The following is a 14,420-nucleotide window of genomic DNA, read 5'->3' on the forward strand; positions in this document are numbered from 1 at the left end:
GTGGGTTTTCCTCTCAAAGAGTGAGAGGTTTTGGCCCTGACTCATAGCCTACATGTTGTGTCTCTTGTCTATTTATGTTCATGCATTGGTTATTGTTTGATGAAGAAGAACATTAATAATCTAACATGAAGAAGATCCTAATCTAAACAAGTAAAAATCATTCACAAACAATCATTAATCGAAGAGAAATCACCTAATTCTAATGCCCTAGATACAATACATGAGGCTCATGCATTACTTTCTTGGTATGGAAGTGTGGCAAGGAGATGGGGAACTATTTGTCTCTCAGGGAAAGCATGCCAACAAGATATTGAAGAATTTCCACATGGAGAGTAGCAAACCCATGGAGACTCTTCTAGCAGGTTATTGGAGGAAGGAAGATGCTACTTCAAGTGAAGTAGTGAAGGCTATTATTCATAGACGGCTTATGGGTTCACTCATGTATTTGGTGAATACACAATCGAACATGTGTCTTGCAGTTAGCCAACTTAGTCAAGCCATGGTTAAGCCAACTAAAATTTATTGGAAGGCAGTTAAATATGTGTTGAGATACCTCATAGGCACCACTCAGTTCGATCTTTGGTACAGATGAACAGAGGGGGTGAAGCTTCAAGGCTTCACATATGCAGATTGTGCAAGGAGTCCATTCGACAGAAAGAGAACATGAGGGGGAATCTTCAGTAATGGGTCAACAACAATTTCTTGGTACAATAGAAAGCAAAGATCAGTTGAACTTAGTTCGACAAAAGCAGAGTACATGGCTTCTAGTCAAGCAACTTGTGAGACTATCTAGATGAAGGAAGATCCTCGTTGGAATATGGATCCTACAATGATTTATTGTGACAATCAGAGTTGTATCAAACTCTCTGAGAATTCAGTTTTTCATGATCAGTCCAAGCATATCGACATCTGGTATCACCATCTACGAGATTGTGTGCAGAGGGGAATCATGTTGCTGGAGTACATTCATACAGAGGAGCAGGATGTAGATATTTTGACAAAGGCATTGTCAAGATGCAAATTCAAGTTTCATAGAGGCAGGATTGAGGTAGCATATAATCCCTTTCTTGTTAAGAGGGAGTGTTGAAAATGCAACAAGAAAATCCTAATTTAATTTTGTCCTTGAATTAAATTAAGAATTAAATTCCACATCTCATGACAACCTGTAATAGTTAACTAAGTTACTTTGACTTAGTTGGCTTAGTTAATTCAAGTTGGGAGTCTAACTAGAGTCATGTAGCGTGTATCCTACTTTTTAGGAGCATTGGTTGAGTTTATTTTGAGTTGTGATTATTTAATTCAGTTTCATTGAGTTAAACTCAGTTAAACTAGTTCTAACTAATGGAGTAATTAGTGGGAGATCTAGTAACGGGGTGTAACCTGCAGTAGCCAACTAGTAAACTGAAGATTCACTCATAATTAACTCATGCATGTCAGATCAGAGAAAGACCCAGTTGAGATTGGAGTTCATGGAAAGTGTACTATCAGTTGTATAATCATATGAATTGTACAGGTGGTGCACGCAATCAACGAAAGGCCTATGAGGATTGCACAATTCATATTTGTGGAATTTCCCAATTAAATATGGGCTAATTCCCTAGGAAATTGCGTAAGGAAATGGAGTTTGGCAGACAACAGAATTGGCTAAATATTGGCTTGAGTTTGTCTAGGAAGTAGTGAGATAGATTGAAATAGTGCAAATGTTGCTCGTACTTGAGCAAAGCATTGTAATCTTCTCATATTTTTTTGTTAATGCAATATACAAATAGAAGGGGTTTTTAGCTATGGCTTTCCCCAGAAAATTGGTGCGTTACTTGTGATTGAATTATTTCTTTTTTATGCTTTGTGATTTCATCGATCATTTGTTGTTTCCGCTAATGAGTAGAGTAGATTCAAGTCAATTGTTTTAGCATATTACAATCTGCAGTTTGAATCTACAAAGAATTTCTACACGTGTGAACAAAAAGCTAAATAACTCTGATGAATTTTAATGAAAAAACCACTATCAAATATCACTTTTTAAATAATATATAACTCCCATGAATTTTTATGAAAACAACCACTATCAAATGTCGCCTTTTAAATAATATATTGTCTCAATATGTGTCAAATGGGAGCACTACCCTACTTATGTTCCGCATGACAATCAAGTTGCATTCCTTGGTGCTTTTTCACTCTCCTTTTTTTCTTTTCATTTAAACCCCTCTCCCAAAAAAAAATTGCAACTTAGGAAATGAGCTTTCAATTTCCATACATGGTAAAGATGATATAATGAAATGTTAGTTATGAATGAAAAACTATATGAAGTGGATAAAGGTAAAGATGATATAATGAAATGTTAGTTATGAATGAAAAACTATATGAAGTGGATAAAATGAATCATTTGCCCTCTAAAAGTGTGTAAATGATGGAATATGGGTATGATATTAACTTATGATTGGGAATAATCAAATAGTGATGAAATAATGGATGGTAGCTAGGTAAAATGATGGAGCAACGATAAAGAAGTCTAGGGAAACAACTAGAAAAGTACCCACCAAGCTAAAAGACACAACAACTAGGAATAAGACTTGAGCCCATCAAGCAACAAGCAAGTGAAAGTACTCACTAAAACATCATAAGCACAAGAGAAAGGTATTAAGATATTTCTCCACCAATAATCAAGCATGCAATAGCTTTGTAACAAGATGAATATACATCATATGTCATTAAAGCAACCTCCACCTATGGTACAAACATGGCCAATCAATCTGATATGCTGAAATAAATAAAAGAGCATGATAGATGATAATGCCAAGTCATCCTATAAGAATTCCACCCTGGCCTTCCCCCCATGGTTGGCCAATGGTCAAGTAAGCCATAAGGGTAGCACCAAAATAACATGTGCAATATGCCATAAGGGTAGCACCAAAATAACATGTGCAATATGGCAATGCTGCTAGATTTGCCACTAGTATACATGAGATCCATGGATATCATCCTACAAGGTTTCATAAAATGGTCCTGGGACAACCCATCCAATATATGGTGTAACAAACCCATTTGGGACAATGAAACAAGATGGCTTAGGGGATTTCAAAGTATCTACAAAGCCTATTCTATTCTTCCTTTACACTAATGTTCTTGAATGTTTAGTGCTCAACAATAATTTCATAGTTAAAGAGGCCACATCACTTCGGCCTCGGCCTAACAAATGGTTATTGTGTGGTTTGTCACAAAGCCAAAACGATTAAGCCTGCTAGGGCCCCTTAGGCATAATTTCATAGTTAAAGAGGCCACATCACTTCGGCCTCGGCCTAACAAATGGTTATTGTGTGGTTTGTCACAAAGCCAAAACGGTTAAGCCTGCTAGGGCCCCTTAGGCATGGGTGGATGTTGAATACACCATTCTCATCGTTCTCCTCATTCTTTTTGGGTGACAACTAGATGATCCAAAAAGCAAGAAGCAGCATTTGTGACGTCATCATGTTGACAGGTATATGCTTCTTATGGAAAATACATTATCAGCAACCTTTAATCAGGCAACTAATCTATTCCAATTTGGGATAAATTGCAACTTTTAGATCAAAGTTGGCTACACAGATTTTAGCTAACATTGGTATTTTTATGAAAGATAAAAGATATTCTCTTAAAATTGACTCCAATACTGACATTATGCGCTTCTAACCTATGAAAGAAGGGGTAACCTATGCAGTCATAATTCAGCTCAATGATGTGTTATTCTTGATGTACTTATTGCTATGTATAGCCATGAAATATAAGAAGCATTTTCACAAATTAAAAAGAAAAAAGAGAGGATTCGTTCCAACATTCGATTAGCTACCAATTCACGAACTATTCACATCATGAGCTCATAATACGTTCGAGAAACCCTTCTTTTATAGATAACACCATCTTAGAACTGACAATAATACATGACTAATTGATATATGTTTTATCTTCCACTGGAGAAATTCTTGAACAATCTATGTTTGCTAATTAAAACTATGAGAAAATTATAAATATGAGTAACAATAAAAACTTCCAAATTAGATAACTTATGTCTATTTACAAAAATTATACATTTGTTTAAAGAAAGTAAGAGCGGCAAAGCTCCCAACTGATCATAATTTTTCTCTAAGACATGTAGGCAATCCTGCTGTTTTAAACTTCTCTCTATAGGTAGCTGAACCTATGCTGCTTGCAGAGCCTCTTCTAGTTTGATCTCAAAGATCTTTTTCAGGGCATCTTCAACAACCTGAGGCAGATAAAGCTAGTCAACAACATAGCTGTGTTTTAAATCATATAGAACAGAAAATAATACTCAATCTGAACTTGAAATTCAAAGCCTCTTACACATGGATATTGATCTCTAACAAAAAGACCAAACCAGGGTCTTCTGCAAGTTACAATATTCATATTGTTGGATCAATAGCGTACCTTGTCTGGTGTTGAAGCACCCGATGTGATCCCAATTGTAATGGGGCCCTCTGGCAACCAGTGATCTTTCTCCACCAACTCCCCATGCTGTGAGAATACATACGTTAATGTTTCAAAAGCAATCAAATATCAAGTGCATCATAATGCATGAAGTTAAATGCTAGAAAAAAACAAATATCTTTAGCTCACATTCAATTTAAAGGTAATCTTATTTCCAGGACCAATACGCTGCTCATCGTCAATCCAGTAAGAAGGTATGTCATTCAACTCAGCTATTTCTTGAAGGTGTGAAGTATTGCTGGAATTCCAGCCACCAACTACCAATATGAAATCAAGCTTCTCCTTTACTAGATCGTCCATTGCATCTTGTCTTTCCTGGAACACAATAATGAAAAAGATCTTAAAAGCAATAAAAGATTTACAATCTTTTGCAGAATGCAGAATCAATAAGAAAAGCCTCTCAAACCATACACAATAAGGGATTAACACACGTGAGCAACTTTCACTGAAGAAATAGTCAAGTGGCTTGTGGTCAAATGGTAAGTCAAGTGAGCTTTCTTCACATAGACCTAAGACCTAGGTTCAAACTTCCCGGAACATGCTACCATGCCAATGGCATCAACTTCTTGTGCTATGTTTTATATGTCGTAATTAACCTATTCTATGCAGTTTTCCCTTGGCACCAGGTGGACAAGGCCAAATCCTAGGCTATTTTGGAGGAGCAGAAACCCCTTGGATAAAATTTCTAAACCGAAAGGTACTTTCCCATAATAATATGTAACCATCATATAGATTGGAAAAAGAAATACTAAAGGAATTCACCCTTGTGTCACAATGCTAACTCTACAAAATTCTAGTTCAAGTTCAAAAGTTGAATTATAGAAAAATGGATCAACATTTAAAGGGTAAGAAACAAAAGAAACAAGAGGCCAAGGGAAAAGAAATGTTATCATGTCTAAGAGATAGGTTAGCATATCTATCATGTCTATGAATGGTTTATAAGCCAGTTAATTGAAATGCAAAGTTACGTGGCAGATGCCAAATACATTCTATACATAACAAAAGTTAACTAACAAAACTAGCCAAGCCAATCAATGAACCAGGTATATATAGAATCAGTTGTGGTTGTGCAGTTCAAGAATGTTTCAATCCATATTGACAAAGACCTCTGCAAATAATTTTGGAATGCACTAAGAATAGTTATCCCATAATTTGGGTTGAGATTGTATTAAAATATTATAATATCATACCTAAAATATTCAATAAATACTGACAAGAAGCGTTCACAAAAAAAAGCATGTCAGTGTTGGAGTAATGCCAAAAGCTGGAAAGTCCCTGTGTCAAGAAGATTTGAAAGCTAAGGTAGATTGCTTTCCAAGGAAAAAATGTAAGACAAGGATGGTTAATGAATTACTAAACGCACCAAAAGCTTTGCCAATCTGGAAGTCGGCATTGGGGTGCATGAAACCCCCTGGTTGATGTGATTGCATCATCTCTTCTTTTCAATCAGGGAATTTGCAGGGTTTCTGGCCCTTGTGGGCACATCACATCACCCACCCAATTTTCAAATCGGGAAACAACTCTGATCTAAACAATTACAGGACTATCACAATTGAGCACACCTTTGCCAAACTTTATGCCACCGTCTTGCATATCTGGTTTTCAAAGCATTTTGAGAGGAACAAACATAGGGCCATTGGGAAAGTAAGCTTCAGGGACAGCTACCAAACTGTGGACCATACTTTCACACTGTGGGCCATTATTGAGGAAGCTAAGCAGCAGTATTCCAAAGCCTTATGTTTCTTCGTAGACTTTCAGAAGGCTTTTAACTCAGGTCTGAGGACTCTCCTTTTCCAAAGACCAAGGAACATGGTCTTCATGAGTCCCCCATTGTGTCTACCATGAGGCTCTATGACACAATTGTTGGGCAACTTCCTACACAGCAGGGCCTTCTGACTTTATCAGGGCCACCAATGTGTTCAAAATTCAAATATAGTTGCCCACAATCACCTACATATTGAGATCTACATCAGTGAGCTAGAAAGGTACCTCAAAGAGAATACTCATGTTGATCATAGTTGAACTCTACAGTTTTAATTGTAATACTCTTGTTTGGAGAGATGTGGTCTTTTTAGCACAATTGGAAGCCCTGGCTAGCTTTTGTGAGATTAAGTTGATAGTGGTCAGCCTTAGCAAGACTATGATCATGATCCATAATACCTCCAAGAAATCCCTAGAAGACTTTTCTTTCTTTCTTAAGGAGGTGAAATTGATATCACTACAACTTACATATATTTAAGGGCTATGATTCACAAGCCTCAATTTCACCTTCAGGACTGAATCCCATCCCTAACTTAGTAAGGGGTATGCATCCCTTACCTACTAGAGTGCCAATGTTTCTATTTGCATGTTCAGGACATCCCAATAAAGTTGTCAATCTTTGACACCATCATTAAAAACCACGTGTCATATGGGGAGTATGGGAGTGACGTTTGAGGACCTAATTTGAGTTCAGTGGATTGGGCACAAGTTGATCCGTTGTGAATGGATAATCCCACAAGCCATTGAGCAGGCCAAGTCTGGTGCTTATCCTTTATTTTTAGAGAACATGTTCAAATTCATAGTTTTTCCTCATAGGATTGTCACCTTAGGGGACTCCACTTCTGTGCAGGTTAGATTTCCCTATCTTGCTCTTTTCCCCACTAAGAGGGTTGTGTCCTAGGCCTTTCTAGATGCATGTATGGATGGTTTTTAAAGGCCACCTCTCTTCTTCCATCCACGAGTATCACTACAAAGTGTCTCCTTCCTTTCAAGTAATCAATAGATGCACCTAGTAATCTCCAGATTCTCCACCCGACAAGAGGAGAGAACAACCGGGAAATAAGGGATGGCACCAATTGGAGGTAATTTTAAAGATCTTGTTTTCCCCTTCCCCCCCTCCTCCCCCTTTCAAACTCTTGACCCCAAGAGGGCTGTTTATTATAAGATTTTATGTAGTTGGAGGACTGTTTTTTCTAACTACATTTGATGACACCATTAGGTTCATGGCCTTAAGATCCTTCTTGGCCAATGGAAAGCTTTCTCTCACTACTTGTGGATCAAGACCAACCACCATATCCCAAGTTCTAATAGATTTGTCATCTATGCCATATTCAAAAGATCGAGTTTGAGGAACGCTTTGTCTTCAAGTGTCGGCCTCTATTTTTATTTCCATTTATGATATTATTGATGAGCTAGGACCTTGAGTCTCTTAAGGTCTTTCAATTTTGTTGGCCTAGCTCATGCTCCTCTTGTTCTGGTATAACCATTTTTCTTTTTTATTTTGGTAGCATTTTAGCATCTAGAGTTGTCAAAACACTCCCTTAGTGGATTGATCTCTATTGTACTATCTAGTCCAATTAACTCATTACTTGGTTATTTGTGGACATTAATAAAATCATCTCATCTCTCACTCCCATACTATTCTTGCTTAGAGGTCTCCCTCTGTGGTTTGTGGGTCCCCTTGTGATTATTGTTTTTGTGATACCCTCTTAACTGCAAGCTTACTAAAAAAAGTCAGAGTTCCATATCCTTTGTTGAGGATTTCATTCGACATTAAGTGTTATAAAAAAAAGTAAGAAACATGTAACACATAACTAAAATTCAAATACCATATTTGGTCTGAGTTTTAGTAAACTAAAACTCTATGTTAGCTTGGGATCACGGTCATAGAAATGCTATCTACAGTCAACCTCAATATGCTGGTTATGCCTTACAGGAGGGTGGGTAAAATGAAATATTTCATGGAATAATGAATATAGGAGATAGGCAAAATATGAGATATTTTACATGACCTGAGGCCACTTCTCAGTGTCCATTAAATTAAGATAAAGTCTATTTAAATTACTGACAGTATGAGAAAGCGTTCAGCAAGAAAATTTGACCTAATAATAAGTAAAACTTGTTCACCTTTTCTTAGAGCACCTGTTGTTCTACTTCAAAGACTTCATAGGTTCCTATGCTACTTTAATCTACCTGAAACTATGTAATACAATTTATTTAGGAATATAAGGTCTGTATGGAATAACCATTAATCTTCAGGAGTCCACAAATACCTCAAGCATTTGCATACATCAGCTTGACTCCACAAAATCTCATCTCTGATATAGATTCTTACAGAAACGACAGAAAATGAGCAAGGAAATGGGAACAACAAAGGAGGAAGATAAATTGTGTAGATTATAGTTCGGCTCAAGCAACAATAACTAGTTAGAAATTTTTTCTAATAGTGAGATCGAAAGCAAATCACCAGATAATTAATTTGTCAGAACCACGAGGACGGTGATACAAAGAATACCTGAGTGGCATCACAAATAGTGTTGAAGCTTATGAAATGTTTGTTTATGTTTTCAACACCAAATCTACGCATCATTGTCTTTTCCGCTAGTTTTCCTACACAGCATTTGAAAATGAACTAGTATCAAATCAACTGAGAAAAACTTGTAGGACTTCACCACAAAACAAACACGGCTATCAGTTTTTAAAGCTCACAGGAAACACATATCGCACCAAGATATAAAGTTGTTTAACCCAAAAAACATGGTAGAAAATACCTACCTATCTCCTCTGTTTCCCCCTTCAGCATTGTTGTTTGGTTTGCAATGCCCAACTTGACCAAGTCAACATCTGGGTCGAAACCCTTGGAAACTGCATTCTTAAATTTCTGATTAAAACAAATACAACCAGTTAAATTATGCAATTGCTTCTGTAGGACAACTTGAAGACCGAAATTTTGAGAAAAATAAATCACCCACCTTAAGGAATTCCTCTTTTGTTCCACTAGATCCATCAAGCTCACCATTGAGGATGTAATCGCAAACATATCTGGCCTGATCCAATGTAGTAAAACAGTAAACTAGAGAAGTTACCTACTGTAAATATTTATCCTTAGAAAGGATGGAAAGCAGGTCCCAACAAGGTCGAAATTTCAAAAATATGGCCCATACCTCTGTAATGTTCTTTACAATAATATAAGTTCCTGCAAAAGAAGCAGTTGCAATGGTTTCTTCGTGAGAATATTTTCCGTGAATGATGGAGGTGTACTCTCCTTGTTTGTGTTTCTCAACAGTGTTCCAAACCTGTGGAAAATTAGCTATCAGATCATACCCAGAAAGAAAAATCAGGAAGAAAACTCCAAGAACTTTTCATTCCTTTGTTCCAATAAATTGAATCCATACTGTAATAGATCTCAGGTCAGTAATGCAAACCTTAGACACCCACGGACAGGTTGTGTCCACAATCTGTACATTTTTCTCACTTAACAACTGCATTTCATGTACAGATGCTCCAAATGCGGGCAAAATCACCACGTCTCCCTTGTTAACAACATCAAATCGTTTTCCTTCATTTCCTATAGGAATAGAATGGACATCCATTTCCTCCAATCTCTGTAAATTTCCCATTGATAGGTAAGTTGATTGGAAAACTGGCTATTAGGCATAATGTCCAATTTGATATGCAAGCAAAAAAGGAAGAGCCTTTGAAAGAAATAACAGCTGACCAAGCAGCAGTATAACGACTTTTAGCTCACAATGACGATAAAAAATCATTTCTGCAGTTCACATTTATGTCGACTGTTTGGTGAACAGAAAAGTTTCGTACATTAGAAAATATTTTTGGCAAGTTTAACTGCATTTAGCCAGTCTAAAGTTATACTAAGTACATACCATTAGTCCGTGAAAAATATCTTTGGCTAATAAAAATTTGATCATTCACTATAATTATTAGATGTATAAAGTTGATTCATTAGATTCAAGTATTTCCCATTTGCAAGTTCCATTACAGCCATGGATTAAGAAATTCTCAATTTGAAATGAAAATTTGAAATAAGGTATCAATTTCACTAGAAGATTATATAAACAAAATGATCTAATGTATCCAGTAGCATCCAAAAAATAATAAGTCTGAAACATATTCTCTAAGAGCGGCTCAGAGTTGTCGATTAAGACATCAAATGACTATAAGCAAAAGACCTGTGATGATATCTCCTGAAAAATTATGTTTTGATTTTTGATCTAGAAAACCCAATGATCAAATCTGTACCTCCATCCTTCTCCATTGACCAAAATGTAGTTGGTTCAAGGGATACATATTGGCCACCTCCCAGAAGAATCAGGGCAGAGAAAAATGAGATACCAACTAGGCATGGAAAAATCTATAAAGCCACGAGGACAATCTCAGTGATGTTTCCTTTCCTATGGATAAATCCTATCAAGCTAACCTCTTATTGACCTTAAGGATAGCTGGCCATATACCGAACACTGAGTTTTGAAGCACAATTGCAGAGAAACACTATTATTAAGAAGAAAATACAGTTTGGGGTGTTTCTATTTGAAGAAAAATGAAAGATATTTGTTATACACAATTTCTCTGAAACTTCAGAATTGTATTCAGTTAACGCAGAACGGTTTTTTAACAGTTTTGGACTGGATAAACTATCTGGCTAGTCTTGCAAATGCCGCTGGTGCAGACCTTCCAAGGCATGGCGGGAAAGCGGGTGCCTAATAAGCAGGGACTTGTATATTAGCCCTGAGTTTCACCAGCTCCAAATTAAAAAAAGAAATGCAGATAATAGAGACCTTTCGGCGAAAGACACACAAGTGAATCCTCTATTCTTAGGGTTATGACTGAGATACAGACCTCATTCACTGTGGGATTGTGAATAATTTCATTAGTGATCCAGATCCTTTCAGAGGGGAATTGCTTCCTGGCTTCATATGCAATTTGCACTGCACGTTCTACGCCCCAGCAGAAACCATAGGATTTGGCCAATTTGACTGTCACATTCCCCCAAGTAAACTCATTGTTATTTTCTTTTAGAGTCTTCACCAGATCACCTGTAACATAAACAGGAACCAGAGTAAGCACCATATCCAAGGGCATGCATTCTGCTGTTCCCGGGTACACCAAGCTCACAATTGCAGAGATGCCAAACAAATTTTAAGTGTATGATGCAACTTCATGGGGATTGAAGTTTTGAACCAGTGGCTATAAGTTATGATTAGATAATTGCATGAATCTCCAATAAATTACCACAAAAATCGGTCAATTGGACTAAGTTATACATCCAGCGTGAAAAATGTGTGGCTAGTTAATGCAGAAAGCAAGACAAAGAAAGTGGCAAAAAAGTGGAAAAACGCTGCATAGAATACTGTTGCCACTACTTAGACCGATGATGAAGCCAATTGCAATAATAATATGAAAGCATTAGTACATTCGACAGCCCAAGTGGGAGTGGAGGTGATCTATCAACTCTTTTGTGTGTGTATATGTAACTGTGTACTTTCTCCATATGGTGCATCGGTTGCTTTGAAGACAGACACTAGCACATATCCAACTGAACCGAGGTATGATGTGCACATCAGTGCTGTGAAACTAGATAATGCATATATTGAGTCAACACAAACGGACAACCTACCAAATATTGGAACTCAAGTTTCACAACAGCAAAAAGCATAGAGGGTTGAGATGGGTTTGTGCTAGTTAATAGTTTCTGTGAAGAGTCTTTACCAGAACACCTGTAAATTAACAAGAACAGGCACCACAACAAGCACCATATACAGGGGCACACGTTCCTAATGCCAGGTACACCTCGCATTTGTAGAGAAGCCTAATCAAGTTTCAATTTGGGGATGCAACTTCCCGGGTACCAAGCTACTGGCATTATAAAGGATGTATAATACAACATCAGGGGAATGACTGATTCAGAAGAACTTAATAGAGTGTCACTGTAGCCAGCCCAATACACTGTTCACTGAACTAATCAAACTAGCACAAACCCGTGTAAACATGGGATTGATATGCACCTTGAGGTTGTGGAGGAAGCTCAAGGATGATATGCACCTCGAGGATGTTATGCAACTTCATGGAGATAGAAGCAGTGGCAATAGAATGGTTATTGCCTACCAATTAGGCCGATGATGAAGTCAATTGCAGCAAATATGACACTGTAGCTAGTACTCCTCACTGGATTTAATGTACTGCGAGAAGTGAGGGTGCATTCTATAGCCTGAGTAGGGATGGGTATTGAATCTAGACTGTCCACTGGGTGCTCAGATATGAACATTAGCACAAAACTATTTAAACTCTCATATGCACCTAGAGATTGCAAAGATGGTTGCACAGAGAAAGGTTAGGTGCATTCTACAGCCTTGCTGGGTGTGAGGTGATCGACGAACACTTCTTTTTGGTCCACGTGGCGATGTGTAACCATGTAACGAATCTATAAAATGTATTAGCATTGAATATGGACACTAACAAGAGGTGCTTTACACCTAGGGTCTGCTATGCACCTCAAGGTTGAGAAGCTCAAAGATGCATATCTCAAATTCATACAAATGGCCAACACATCCACTATCGAAACTCCAGATAAGCAACTTTGACGACAGCCTTAATGGCATGAGTGATCTATCAACATCTATTTTGGGTCTGTGTCTCCTGTGTGTAACATTGGGTTTGTGTCCCCTACGTGTAACAGTGCATTGAATCTACAATGTGTGTTGGGAGCACTGTGTGTAACAGTGCAATGAATCTACAATGTGTATTGGGAGCACTGAATATGGACGGTAGCACATATGTACTTTACACTCACGGCTTAAAAGCATATCTCAAAGTCATATTATATTTGAATTTTATTTTGCTATATTTATTAGTCAAATTTGTTTGGAGAGATTCATTGGAATTACAGATTTGAGTTATAAATTTTCACAATTTCACTATTTTAAAAGTTTTTCAAATTGCTAAATCTAATGACAATAACACTAATAAATAACATATCCAATATGAGAAATCAATTAAAGCAGCGTTGAACATCTCAAAGTGTCGCCTCCAATTCAATCCTAAGAGTTCAACAAAACCAATTCAATCCCAACCCTTATACAAATGAATAACATATCCAATATTACAGATTAAGAGAAACAAGTTAAAATATTTTTTTTCTTTCTATCCTATATTTAGAAAAACAGCCTTGAACTTCGCAATTTCAGGGTGCACATGTCCCATCCAATTCAATCCTAAGAGTTCCATAATACCAATTCAATCCTAAAACTTCCACAAAACCATCTAAACTCCAATATCACATGCGCCTCCCAACTGCTAATATTGAAAGAGCACACCCATCCAAAGCAGGGCCTGATAAGCCCCTTGAAGTTGCGAAGCAGCGGCATGCATCTCTAAAGTTCACACAAATGGCCTAGATATAGACAAGATCGCATATTATAACTAGATCACGCAATCTCAAGGTGCACATGAGATATCTCAAGCTTTGTAATTTCTAGGTGCTTATGAGGACCAGGTTCAAAGGGGTCTGTGTTAGTTTAACATTGAATTAGAGAAACTAAAATTATTATAAACCTAAGAGATACTTACTCGTGTACTCTTGATCCATCAAGGCCAGCATCTCGTCCTTGTACCCAAATCCTTTTCTGTTATAATTTTTGCTTCTCGTTAAGTTTTTTCTGAAGGATTTTGAGTCGAATTCCTCTGACTCGGACGCCTCCACAGCAGTAGTAGCTGCTCCTCCATGGCATCGAACGACACCAATTCCAGCTGTAATCTTCTTCTTCTCCTTCTGCCTCCTGAGATTTATATGATTTTGATTATGCAAAAGAGGCGAATGCCTAACCTGCAACATCATCACTTGGGCACTCTGTAACGCGTCATTTCTGCACGAGGAAACAGAACTCAACACGGCGCACGCTTGAGCCATTGTGCAACAACAGAATCGAATGAATCGAGATCAGAATAGAGTATTGTGAAGAAAAGTGAAAAAGATTGACATCATATTTAAGCTGCCGGGACGAATACAAGAATCTACAGGCATTTTGTCGTTATGCTGCCACATCTGGTTGTAAAACGTGGACTTTCTTGTATACGGTTACAAACTAATAAACATATGTTTATTAAGCCCATTGAACGACAAAAAATAGGGGAATCCTTAGGAAATTGTCAGAATTTATTTGTCA

General features: G+C 37.3%; 1 protein-coding gene across 1 annotated transcript; it reads right to left on the minus strand.

The window, feature by feature from the left end:
• Window positions 1-3,861: 3,861 nt before the first annotated feature.
• On the minus strand, window positions 3,862-14,192 carry LOC149155573 (4-hydroxy-3-methylbut-2-enyl diphosphate reductase, chloroplastic-like). The gene is made up of 10 exons (XM_089445730.1): window positions 13,825-14,192; window positions 11,098-11,294; window positions 9,666-9,845; window positions 9,405-9,536; window positions 9,213-9,287; window positions 9,016-9,121; window positions 8,756-8,850; window positions 4,609-4,794; window positions 4,420-4,506; window positions 3,862-4,237 (listed from the first exon to the last, which is right to left on the minus strand). Exons 1-10 carry the CDS (start codon window positions 14,162-14,164, stop codon window positions 4,172-4,174), a joined length of 1,464 nt encoding a protein of 487 aa, XP_089301856.1. The 5' UTR covers window positions 14,165-14,192; the 3' UTR covers window positions 3,862-4,171.
• Window positions 14,193-14,420: the final 228 nt, after the last annotated feature.

The sequence above is a fragment of the Pinus tabuliformis genome, chromosome 9, assembly GCF_031772625.1.
Source record: "Pinus tabuliformis cultivar Carrire ecotype Pingquan chromosome 9, CPIR1, whole genome shotgun sequence".
NCBI classification, from domain to species: domain Eukaryota; kingdom Viridiplantae; phylum Streptophyta; class Pinopsida; order Pinales; family Pinaceae; genus Pinus; species Pinus tabuliformis.

What these genes read in the sequence shown, in the direction of transcription:
- LOC149155573 (XM_089445730.1), bottom strand. Translation starts at nt 14,164, where the DNA reads ATGGCTCAAGCGTGCGCCGTGTTGAGTTCTGTTTCCTCGTGCAGAAAT. An exon ending in CAAAAGAGGAATTCCTTAAG is followed by an intron (nt 9,122 to 9,212) that starts GTGGGTGATTTA and finishes TGTTTTAATCAG; the next exon opens with AAATTTAAGAATGCAGTTTC. An exon ending in GGGGGAAACAGAGGAGATAG is followed by an intron (nt 8,851 to 9,015) that starts GTAGGTATTTTC and finishes AATGCTGTGTAG; the next exon opens with GAAAACTAGCGGAAAAGACA.